Source organism: Cydia pomonella, chromosome 1, assembly GCF_033807575.1.
Source record: "Cydia pomonella isolate Wapato2018A chromosome 1, ilCydPomo1, whole genome shotgun sequence".
NCBI classification, from domain to species: Eukaryota; Metazoa; Arthropoda; class Insecta; order Lepidoptera; family Tortricidae; genus Cydia; species Cydia pomonella.
The window spans coordinates 18137820-18150593 of record NC_084703.1 but is presented as its reverse complement, the minus strand read 5'-3'; the positions used below and the strand labels follow the sequence as shown (position 1 = coordinate 18150593).

Genomic DNA, 12774 nt, shown 5'->3' with positions numbered 1-12774 from the left:
GCGTACCCTGGTCCAGAACTACGCTATTCGGTTTCTAATAATGGCAAAAAGTCAACAAACATCGCTGACGCACTGCAAAACCGTGGTTGTTTGGTGAGAATTCGCAAAGCGTCATTATACTGTACTCTAAGGATGTTGTAGGCTTTTCGTGTATATTTTTCCCATAGTTGGCAAGTATAAAAACTTTGGCAATATGCCCGAAATAGCACAAGCTTAACTTCCTTAGAGCACTTAGCGAACCTGCGCGCCAGCATATTGCTACGTATTGCCAGGGCCCTTCGTTCACGCTCCATGTCTAGGTCGTCCTACATGTTATCGCATAGTATATGTCCTGAATATTTGAATTGTTTTACAACCCGCACTGATTCACCATTTAAAAATACCGGTGGCACCCTCTCCGGACCCTTACCATATCTAAAAATTACCATCTCGGTCTTAGCGGTATTGTATTTCATGCCATTTTTTAAGGCAAACTTCTGGCAGACCGCTAAGAGCTCGCGTAGGGCACTGATCGATGGACTGAGGAGAACCATGTCATCCGCATAACTTAAGTTATTATAACAGACGCCATCAATATGGCAGCCGACACGAGTCCCCCTCAGTTCATCGATCAGATCGTTAATATAAATATTAAAAAGGTCCGGTGAGGTTAGCCCCCCTTGACGCACTCCACACTCTAGTCCAGGGGTCACCAATTAGTTTCGCTCGGGGTCTGTATTAAGTAATGAAATGACCATCGCGGTCCGCACAACATTTTATAGAAAAAATATTTTTTAAACAAATGTAATTACAGAAATAACAAAGGTATTTTTTTACATATCAATGAGAAAAATGACATTTTTTGTTGCGGACTATCTGGACTATCTTAGCTAGTGACTTCGCCCGGCCGTTTTCAAATTGACGTCAACAAAGATAATGCGGGGGATACATTTTTATTTTAAATTACGTACTCTGTAGTGCAAAAGTTGCTGTGTTCTCGCGGTCCGCACAAAATGGGTCGGCGGTCCGGATGCGGACCGCGGTCCGCCATTTGGCGACCCCTGCTCTAGTCTGTACTCACTAGATTGTGAGTCGCCCCATCTGACGCTATTCGTTTGGTTTCCATACTAAAACTTGAGCAAGTCGACCATACTGTGCGACACGCCCGCCCTCAGCAATTTGTTCCAAAGCACTTTGTAGTTGACAAGGTCAAAGGCGCGGCTCAAATCCAGAAAGCAGGCGTAGATGGACGTTTCTCTTTGCAAATAGTAATTTACTGTGTTTTTCGACGCAGTATGACCGAGTCAGTCGAGACACTTTGGCGGAATCCAAACTGCGCATCGTCTATTACCAGTTACCACTTTTCGCATCAGTTCGGGTTGCAAAAGTCTCTCCAAAATTTTGCTACTTACAGTACCTAAAGAAATAGGCCTATAATTATTCAAATTTGAGAGGTCACCCGTTCGGTTTTTGGGTATAGGAACCACCACAGTTTTCATTAAGCTAGAAGGAAGGCAGCTGTGTCTTAAACAAAGATTAAACAATATAGAGAGCACCCTATATATTTCTTCACTAGCATAGACAATGTGTTCGATACTGGGCGGCTACTGGGAAAATCGAAATTCGTCATAAGGGTTGTTTCCAATTTTTTGAAACGCTCGTATTACGTTCTATATTAACTAAAGGTTGCCCTAAAATTCACCTTTTATATTAAAAACGGCTTGAAATATGTTAAATTAACGAAATATATTTTGACAGATGCTTTCGCGCCCAAAACGCTCTTTGAAAATTGTGTGACGTCACAGTTTACGGTTTGACACATAACTACATACGCACGTAGAAGATACGAACTGTCAACTGACATTTGTCATTTGTTGTTTATCGCCTAACTGTCAACAGTGTCAATCCGAGAGTTGTGACGTCATCAGAATCTTCATGACGTTTCCAGTTTGGTTACGTGACGTGTGCCAAAAGATATTTTAAATTCTAGATTTACAAAAATATGGTCATTACAGGTCCCCTAAAAGTAGTTTAACATGTTCTTATAATCCAAAAGAATTTATTGGGATATAATTCTGCCCTAAGATTTGTAGATGGAAACAACCCTATTGCGGGCATTTTTCTCTGTCACTCTAATTACGTATTAGCGAGAGTAAAAGAGAAAGATCCCCGCAAATTGCGAATTTCGGTTTTTGCGGTAGGCCCCTGAGCCCGTCATGGCCGGCAGATTTCCCACGCTTCATAGCTTTAACTTTAACTATACATCATTAGCGGAAGCAGTTACTGTCCAGTTTGTGTACTGCGGCACTGATCTAAAATCTGATGAAAATAAATCATACCAAAAATTATCAAACTTTCAATATTTTTGGCAATTAGAGACAAAGTATTTTTACATATCAAATATTGTTAAAAATGTGCTGATATTTGGTGAAACGGAGAAATACTTTTACTCGGGCCTGACTTCAGGCCTCATTAAATTGTCTGATCAGATAAGTGGACGCAAAATTCACTTTAAGATTATTACCTATATTACCAATAAAATGGAGGTGTGGACGCAACAATACCAATTTGTGATATATTCGCGTTCGGGGACATTTATTTTTCATTTTATAAATCAATGTTTGATGAAATTGAAGATAGACGTCATTAACAGGCTTTATAGAAATAATAGACGACCGCACCGGACCGCGATCTTGGTACGGTCCGGCGCTCGTTCGATCGTGTGTAACGTATCTACCGTACGAGCGTTAAGGACGTAGCTATATGTGAGAGTGAGAAAAAGATATTATGACCGAACCAAGGTCGCGGTCGTCTGTAGAAACTATTATATTTTGAAGTTTGTGCACCAACCACAGACACGATAATAGACATAGCATAAAGTATACGGCAAGCACTATTTCCGATTGATTAATCAATGGCGTCACCGTGAACGTTATAACCCGAACGCGCTCTTTTGCAGTTATCTTCTATATTTACTGCGATTTTAAGTTAATTTTTGGTGTATATATTGTTTCTACACTGCAAGGTAAGCGAATATGTCTTCTATTTCAACATCTTATCAAATGCCTAGCAATGATGCTTGATGTTCGCTCTGTCTGACTTGACTTCGCATTACACACAAAATGGACGTCAAATTGAGTTTTATCGTGATTATGTAAAAATGATCCTTGAGCTACGTTATTTACAACTTGATTGCGATATATTTTACTGTGATTCGTATTACTAGATATGTAGGAGGTTTCTTATTCATATAACGTTTTCCATCGCCAAGAATACCAACTACAGTAGGAAAGGTGATGAGACAGACATGACATGGTTGAATATTAATGATTTCAGCTTTTACCCTTGGCTTCGAATGTTTATATTATTCTATTATTTTTGATGAACTTACTTATGTTTCTTCGGAAACAAACTAACTTTGCACTAGCAGCTTATTTACATGACATAAATGGTGTCATTGTCCTCTCACCCTGTCAGAGAACTGTATTCTATACGTAGTAAGTTGGATGCATAAGATTGGAAAATATTCTCTTTAAACCTATTCTGAAGATATATTATGCAACTTTGCTCATCCCAAATGAATATAAATATGAAAAAAAAAAACATTAAACCAATTCTCAAACAAATGTATATTTCTCCACCCAGTGAGCAACTCCTTGTTATCAGTGGGTTGTTATTAGTGGTAGGCTGTTTACATATCATTAGAAACTATTCTAATTAAGCATTACTATCTGTAGTATTTATCTCCATTATTGGCTTAAGCGAATGTGTTGCTTTGCTTTGCAAATAAAATAACCCTCTCCTTAAACTCCTTGTTTTTGGTTAAAAATAATTATTTTTGCTCTATGCTAGTTGTATTGTATAGTTAAAACTTGATCTCATCTGTATGGTTGTGTTTACACTGTGTTAGACATCATTTAGGAAAAAGGAAAATAAAAAAAGTCTAAATTTAAATGATAAATTCTTAAGGATATATAGTTTTCTCTAAACTTCACTAAAGTATGTTCAACTCTCAGCTAGTTTTTACAATAAGTAATCTCTTTAATATCTTCATTCCAGATAATATTGCTGCAGAGGTTGCTATGATCAAGAAATTGTACAGACTAATACATTAGCAAGTGTTTATACCAAGATGCAGACTATCAAGTGTGTGGTGGTAGGAGATGGTGCAGTGGGCAAGACATGCCTACTCATCAGTTACACTACCAACAAGTTTCCCTCGGAGTATGTGCCCACTGTTTTTGATAACTATGCTGTAACTGTCATGATTGGAGGGGAGCCTTACACTTTAGGGCTCTTTGATACTGCAGGTTGGTATATTGTAGGCCTACACTAATAACAGTACTTACCTATCTTGTATATGTATATAGACCAAGTCACTAAAGCTGTCTTAAATGAACCTTTCATAGGTTATTTAAAAAATACTTGGTATGGGCCAATGTCACAAGGCAAAAGTTGTTATTCGAAACTTATTAACATCATGTAGCAGATGCACCAGCCCTTGTACCTACTAAATCTATTTGAATAAGTTTTAATAATGCTTGAGTCCATTTTCATGTTTGTAGTCAAGCTGACAACAGATAGATTTGTTTAGATAGTTTATATAAATTTCAGTTTAGTGTTGTGAAAATAGCTTTTACATATCACTATTGATTTCCAAACAAGCCTGTTGATTCCAAACAAATTTGTTAGACATAAATAGACTATTCAACTTGATATTATTCATTTACTTTGTCATATTCCAGGACAGGAAGATTATGACAGGCTACGACCACTGAGTTATCCTCAGACAGATGTTTTCCTTGTATGCTTCAGTGTGGTGAGCCCGAGTTCATTTGAAAATGTTAAGGAAAAGGTTTGTGTCTATTGTATATACACAGTGTTTTTTAAGTCTGCCTTGCTTGAACTCATTTACTCAAAGTCGAACTGTTTCATAGGAAAGACACGAACTACCCGGACGTAGATAAAATCTTTTCATGGAGTTGTTTCACAGTTTTGCCTTTGAAAAAAAAAAGAACTGAATAACTCTACGAATTACAATGTTGTCCATTTTGCCGCGTAACTCCACTTTTGTTTAAACTTCTGTCAAATTTCATATTCCCGCCAAAAATAACATGACGCCTCAGACGAAATATTTTTACTTACTAAACTAAATCAATACATATAGAGTTGACGCCAATGCCATCTATACATAGGCGAAACAAGTTACTTCTAAAACCCCCCTCGTAATATAAGCGTACATAGTAAACTTGGGCATAGAATGATTACTTGCACCTCTACTTTTGTGCCTGGTAACTGGATGTAACGGACCATCCAAGTGCTGGATTATAGAGATTTCATAATTATATGCCTTACTTACAAGGAAGGGTACCCAACTGTCCGACTCCGATTTGATTCATTTTGATATTTGTTATAGAGTAGTCTAAAATAACGGATACGTATTTTTTTTTAGCTGCCCAAACTCAACCTATTGGGAGAAATTGTCCTCCAAAGTACCAAAAAGTTACTAAATCTTCTAACTCCTATAGAAAGTGATGCTCAAGCAACTTGCTAGTTAATGGCTGGTTTGAGTATATGTTTGAAAGCAGCAAAAAATAATGAGCACGTGTTTTGTTATATCGGCTAAAACTCATTTTTTCCTAAAAAAATCGACATTCGAAGTTTTATAATATCTTATCACACATAAAGACAGGTGTTTTTTTTAGGAAAACTTGAGTTTAAGCATATATAACAAAACACGTGTACATTATTTTTTCCTGCTCTCAAACATATACTCAAACAAGCCATTAACTAACAAGTTGCTTGAGCATCACTTTCTATAGGAGTTAGAAGATTTTGTAACTTTTTAGTACTTTGGAGGACAATTTCTGCCAATAGGTTGAGTTTGGGCAGCTAAAAAAAAATACGTATCCGTTATTTTAGACTACTCTATAACATATATCAAAATGAATCAAATCGGAGTCGGACAGTTGGGTACTCTTCCTTGTTAGCCATGCCCGGAAGTTAATGCATGTAAAAAAAACACCATGTATTTCTTATGTTTTTATAGTCCTATTTCTGCATATATTAAATGATACTTTTATTTATTTTCAGTGGGTACCGGAAATAACACACCATCAACAAAAAACACCTTTCTTATTGGTGGGGACACAGATTGATCTAAGGGATGACCCTGTTACTATGGAAAAACTTGCTAAGATAAAACAAAAGCCAGTCTCATTAGAACAAGGAGAAAAACTGGCAAAAGAACTGAAAGCTGTTAAATATGTAGAATGCTCTGCACTTACACAGGTTAGCAACCAACCATTATTGATTATGATTTTATTTACCATTTCAGGAGAAAATAGTAAATACATAATTTTAATTTACCAGTTTTATAGAATTTATCTAAAAACATAATTATGATGTTACAGAAAGGGCTGAAGAATGTTTTTGATGAGGCTATACTGGCAGCACTGGAGCCTCCAGAACCAGTGAAGAGAAAGAAATGTGTGGTACTGTAATAAGCGGCGACTGCGGGGCTGCAGCGTTGCGGCGCGACCGGCGCGCGTCGCGCCGGTCGTGACCTCACGCACGTATAAAACTAACACTGTAATATTCAACTTATTTTTATAAACTTATAATTATTGAATATATGCCATAAACTAAAAATAATGAATATTACAATACAACTTGGGTTTTATGCTAAGACGTATGTTATTCAGGCCTTTACAGTTTTCCATTTGTTTTTATTTTTAACATTTGTAAAGACTTTGTACCCAGTATGTCTTGTATACAAATGACAATTATTTATAAATATTACAAAGTCTGGAATAGGTATTACTTGTCACTAATGCTAATAATAGCATTAACGTTTGGAAGAGACTTTGTAATTAAATACCATGAAATTTAATTGCCTTTGCAGTGTTTGCTAAAATTAAAAGCAACCTCATGCACAATTTTGCTATGCACAGTATAATACTATGCATTTCTTATGTTATAATTACGACTTTATTGAATGTAAACTAATGAGTTATAAAAATAATCATTTATGCCTGTCTTTTGTGACAGCCGTCTATATTTGTGTGTTATTTATCTTATTAAAATGTGTTCTTAGTTTGTCCTTTAAAATAAAGCTTTCTTTCCATTATTAATAAAATTATTCCAGTCGAATGTATAATGTGCCAGACTTAATAATTAATCCGGTTATAAACTCCTGGAGATTACTTATACCGTAATAGTATGACATGCATAAATATTTCATCCCAAATTACAAACAACAAAATATGCATTTAAAGTAAAAGTTTATTTTATCATAACAGGTCATGAAATGTTTTTACTGAAGCTTGTTGGACCTAACTTGAATAAGTATAAAAAATGCTTTCACTTTGCTCATATCATCGTTTATTGCAATGGTTAATGAAAATGATTTCATACTATGTATAACAGATTAATACCAGAGTAGTATGGTAAAATGTATCAATTATTATAAATTTATGATTTAGTAGTATTGGTTATTAATAACAATGCAATGCGAATTTGACTGAATGAAATATATTCATTCCAAGTAATGTTTTTTACGTTTGAAAATCTTTTTTTTCTGAATATAATGGGGAAAACTGGATGTAAATCATGATTACTTTGAACACGGTATATTAATTGAGGTATTCAGTTTATTTTAAATTTACTAATTTATTTCTAAGTGTATTTTTATATTATTAAATTTCTAGTGTACGGACTGGAAAGAGTAAGAAAGCCTTAATTGGTTTGAGCTATGACTACACACTCATTAAGAACTAAAGAAAGGCAATAGAAGAAGGGCCTCATAACCATCCCATGGATCCTCACAAAATGGAGTTCATAAAAGTTACAATTCCATTCCATGGAACTTCTGGGAATTAGCCTTCTATAGCTTTGATTTTAGCGTTACATTGTTACTTTAACCAGATATAATTACTTACGTCTTCTATTTATATTTTATTACTAATCTATAAATAAAACTTCAGTTTGAGTTAGTTCAATCGATTTCGTTCGTTCGAGCTAACTTTAATACACACATTGCATTTTACACGAAAGTGTTGAGCAGGTCTGATAATGATGCCCTAAGTTGTTTGGATATCTGCCTATAACTAGCAATATATATAATACCTATATGCCACTTATGAACCTGCAAAAAAATGCGCTTGTCTAAATATGGAATCATTGTCAGAAACTTATTTAGTAATGTTAGTGCCAGTTGGAAGTCAGCGATGATAACTCATAACTATATGTCGAAAATAAACATCAAACATTAGAAATAATTTCAAATTAAAGTAGTAAAGCAATAATAAGATGAAGTTTTACACCGTTCAACAGTAGCTTTGCTAGCATCGCGATAGTACGTAAGTGATCTAATGTTTTGTACCTAATCTCGCCTAAAGATAGACGGTGTTGACCGAAGCCATGTTAACCTAAGCCTAAGTCAGTGGTTGTGAGGTGGCTGGCGACGGTTGTGCAGTCGACGTCCTGATCCCAGGGCTCTCGTTCGCTACTGCACTGAGGTGTTCACATCACACTGCACTCGTTTTCACCAACAATTACCAATCAAACTATTGTTTATGTTATGCGTCTTCTTCACCAACAATTGCAATCAAATTATTGTACTATGTCATATCAAGTATGTGTAAGATTGGTCAAACTTTTCTAATTCTGCACAGACTTTGAAATGAGGATACATTCATAATAATTTCGATGTGTATGGTGGTACTCCACACTCTTTCACTTATCATGTCGGAACAAAGTTAGATTGGACTGACACTTGACAACTATGACAATAAGTATGATGAAATGTTTACATGGTGGAAGGTGTTTGTTTTAGTCATTGAATGTACAAAGGCGTCGCCAGCTGTTTTGCTAGGGGGTGGCAGTTCATATGAGGGGGGAGGGGCATACATATAGTTATTTTGTTACCTCTTGGCGGCGCCCATGCGAATCTATAATTAACATTGCCTACTTGGCAAATTTATTTTCCAACAAACTGCTGTCACTACTTAATTCCTGATAATGGGAGAAAGGTGGCCATTATTAGAAATAAAATAGAAGAGTTCTCACCGTTTTTTTCTAATGGCGCTTGCTAGGCGCAATACAATACTGTGCGCCAATGAATATTTCCTACAATATGTGTTAGTCTTGGGATACGATTAAATCCAGAACTCGTTATTTTATAAACAAGACAATAATTGCTATCTGTTCATCCCCAGTTTAACTGGGGACTGTATAGATCTTTATGATTTCCAGATTTGTATGGATTTGTACATTATAGACAACAGCTTAAAATCTGTATGGTTTGATAGTCGTTAATAATACATAGCATTGTGAACGAGAGTCAATAGTTCGACTCTCGTTCACAATTTCAATCCCGCCCGTGTTACATACAATGTCACACATCACACTTGCGAAGAATAAAAAAAATGCGAATGAATTGTTAATACGTTAATAGTACATTAGGATACAAGTGCGAAAAATTCTAAATTGAAACGAGTGGCGATAAATTAAAACACGAGTTACGAATTACCTAATCGCACGTGTATCGTATGTTTTATAGTACAGTCAGCATCAAAAGTAGCAGATCAAACGAGTTAAAAATATTTACCGTTGTGCAACATCTAAACAAAAAGTGATGGTTATATAATGTAGAACACTTTAAACTGTAAAATTTGTACTTTTGAACAAGAATTTTAGAGATTTATCAATATCTGGAAGACTTATCCGAAATATCTAATACTTTTAGCGCGTTGTTTCATACGCTATTATTGATGGCGACTGAACATATGGCCCTTTAAATTTTCGACACAGTTACGTAATGTGCTAATTATCACACTATGCGGTAAAGTAGCTCCGCGCTCCATATGTACTGTAAAATTACAGATTTCTGCCATTTTGTTTATTGTTTGGCTTAAAGGATTGAAAGCATAATACCCATTAGGCATACTATTACATATTGTGTAAAACCAATTTTACGAATAAATATTGTGTAGAAATAATAAACATCAGTATTATTTTAAAGTAGAACTCATTTATTTTAAATGAGTATTTGACCTATAATCTTCTTGGTTCGTAAGACTTAGTAACCACAAAGAGTTATCGTTTGTAAAATAGAGTATCTTAACTAAAAACACATCCATAACTCCCTAGGGAAAATGGTCTATCCTCCTAAGACCCTGAGTACAAATTTTTGTACATATTCTAAAATCTATTTTTAACTTTTATTATGTAAATAAGGGTTCCAAATTCAAAAACAAAACCAATTGCTTCTAGGTCTCAGGAGGCTATAACACTGTCTATAACTCCCTTTAAACCTGCGTGATATACCACGTTATATGAGCAAGTGTGATGGAAATACGTTACCTAATGTAATGTGTAACACAACTAATGTAACTATAATATCCTATGTAGTGAATAGTGGCGAATCGGTGTATTATGGCGTCGACTGTGCATTAGCAATACATCGCGTTTTTATAACTTTTGTATAACATTAAGTTTAGATCTAAACGCAAACCGGTAAACACATGACTGAGATGGTGCAATAAAATGTAGTTTTTTGTAATAATTTCCGACCAACGGGGCTGTAAGATAATTATTAATTACTTTAATTAGGCATGAAAACAACGTACCACTTGCCGAGGTCCCGAGACATTTTCTGTATAATTTCACTGATTATCATTATTACATATAATACCAAGACAAATTTACTCAAGTATTATTTTTGCATTCATCTATATTACGTGGGTTTTTTTTTGAGATATATCACTTTATTATATTGGATATATTATATTTTCTTGTCCGCAAGGTAGTGTTAGGTGTATATTGAATTAAATGTATAAGTTAAAAACAATTTGTTTTAATTTTCAGTACCTTACCTCCAAGGACGGTCAGCAGCTGTCGAGGACAGCTTGAAAATACTTCTGCCTGGGTAAAAACATCCCTGAAAATGGATGTCTTTCCTGTGGATAATATAAAAGAAAAATTAAAATTTTACACACAAAATATAAAGTCTAAAAACTAACAAATAATATTTTAAACCTATTATAATTATTATCGTCTCATATATTATGTAAGTTCAAATATTTTTATTTTCCAAGCTTCGTCGCGTCGGGGGACCGCTTAAGTTTATAAAGTATTTTTCCAACTACAGCTAATTAATTATTACGAATCAGGTACGAGCGATCTTAAGTTTCATACATAGACTATGCTCTACGTAATGCCGCGCGCGGCGAGCTCGGTCTGCGGTATGCGGCGCGGGGGTGGGCGTCACCAAGTGCGGCGACCCGAACGGGCAGACGTGAGTGCGGACGACGTTGACGGTTGTGTCGATTTTGAGAATTTTCGGAGTAAATTCTTTGGTTGCAATCTGCGACTACATCTGTTTTTCTCCCATAGCGGTCCCCCGACGCGACAACGTTTGGAAATTAAAAATATTTGAACTTACATAAGATATGAGACGATAATAATTATAATAGGTGTAAAATATGAACTGATAATTTTATAAAGTTTATTTTTTGTGTTGGGGTGTTATTAATTTTTTTAATTTTACTTTCATTTTGTCCGTTTTAAAGTAGGTATAAATATTAGGAAGGTATATATAGTGATTAGTTAGTTGAGTTAGTAACTTAGGTACTAGGTATCATATCAACAGAAATTAAAAGTATTTATTTACAATAACAATATACATAATGGATATATACAGATGATTACTATAACTAGCTTATATCTAAAATAGGTTCTTGAGGCATGGTACCAAGGATGCTGGCGGCATTTCCTCGTTGTATCGCAATACTGATACGTATGGTATCATATTAGTTTTAATTTACTAGATTAAGTTTTAACTACCTATTCTTAAGGTTAGGATAAATATTAGGTAGGTATTTGTGATTAGTTTAATCTTTTTTATTTTTTTATACTACGTCGGTGGCAAACAAGCATACGGGCCGCCTGATGGTAAGCAGTATCCGTAGCCTATGTACGGGCTCTGCTTTAGATCTGGAATGACATCCGCTGTACTGTGCCCTACCACACAAAGCGAGATGACATTCACAATGCCCATACCTCTCTGGTGGACGTAGTTTAAGGACGTACCCGGCTCCAGTAATCTATTTTTGTCATACGAATTTGAAACGTTACTCAATAGAAATACTAATTGATCTCATTTAATTACCCACCTTCGAAAAATAAACCTTACCCTAAAATGTCATATTTAAAGTCATGGTTACCTTACCATATACTTTCAACATCATTGAAGTAACACTGTACCAAATTTCGAATCGATCGGACATAAGGAAGTTCGTTAGATCCCCTAATCAACTAGAAAAGAGCTGATGATCTTCAAACGGCTGAACAGATTTTCATGAAACATGGCTAAGAACATTCGGGATAAAGTTATCTATGACAAAAAAAAACTAAACGAAAATCGTTTCATCCGTTTGGGAGCTACGATACCACAGACATACACAGACGGACACGTTAAACTTATAACATATGCGCTGAAACTTAGTACAGTTGATTCGTAGCTAGTCTTGAGTAGATTCAGACCGGGAGCCGTCGAGAGCCACCGCACATTTAGTGGGCAGAGTTCGACGCTACCGCGTGTTAATTGAAGCCACATTAAATTTCTCTCTAAAACTAAACATATTCATTTAAGTCCTGTCTTTGTTTGTAATACGAGTATGAACTTTTCTCTAGTAGTGCACAATAAAGAATTTTATTATTATTTCCTTTATTTCTATTTGTTCTTAGGATGAGGTTTCAAGGGAAGTAATCATCCTTTGATTATTTCCCTTT

General features: G+C 35.3%; 1 protein-coding gene across 1 annotated transcript; it reads left to right on the top strand.

The window, feature by feature from the left end:
• Positions 1–2847: 2847 nt before the first annotated feature.
• Positions 2848–10831, top strand: LOC133517341 (cdc42 homolog). The gene is made up of 5 exons (XM_061850623.1): positions 2848–3004; positions 4039–4289; positions 4725–4834; positions 6073–6270; positions 6393–10831. Exons 2-5 carry the CDS (start codon positions 4112–4114, stop codon positions 6480–6482), a joined length of 576 nt encoding a protein of 191 aa, XP_061706607.1. The 5' UTR covers positions 2848–3004; positions 4039–4111; the 3' UTR covers positions 6483–10831.
• Positions 10832–12774: the final 1943 nt, after the last annotated feature.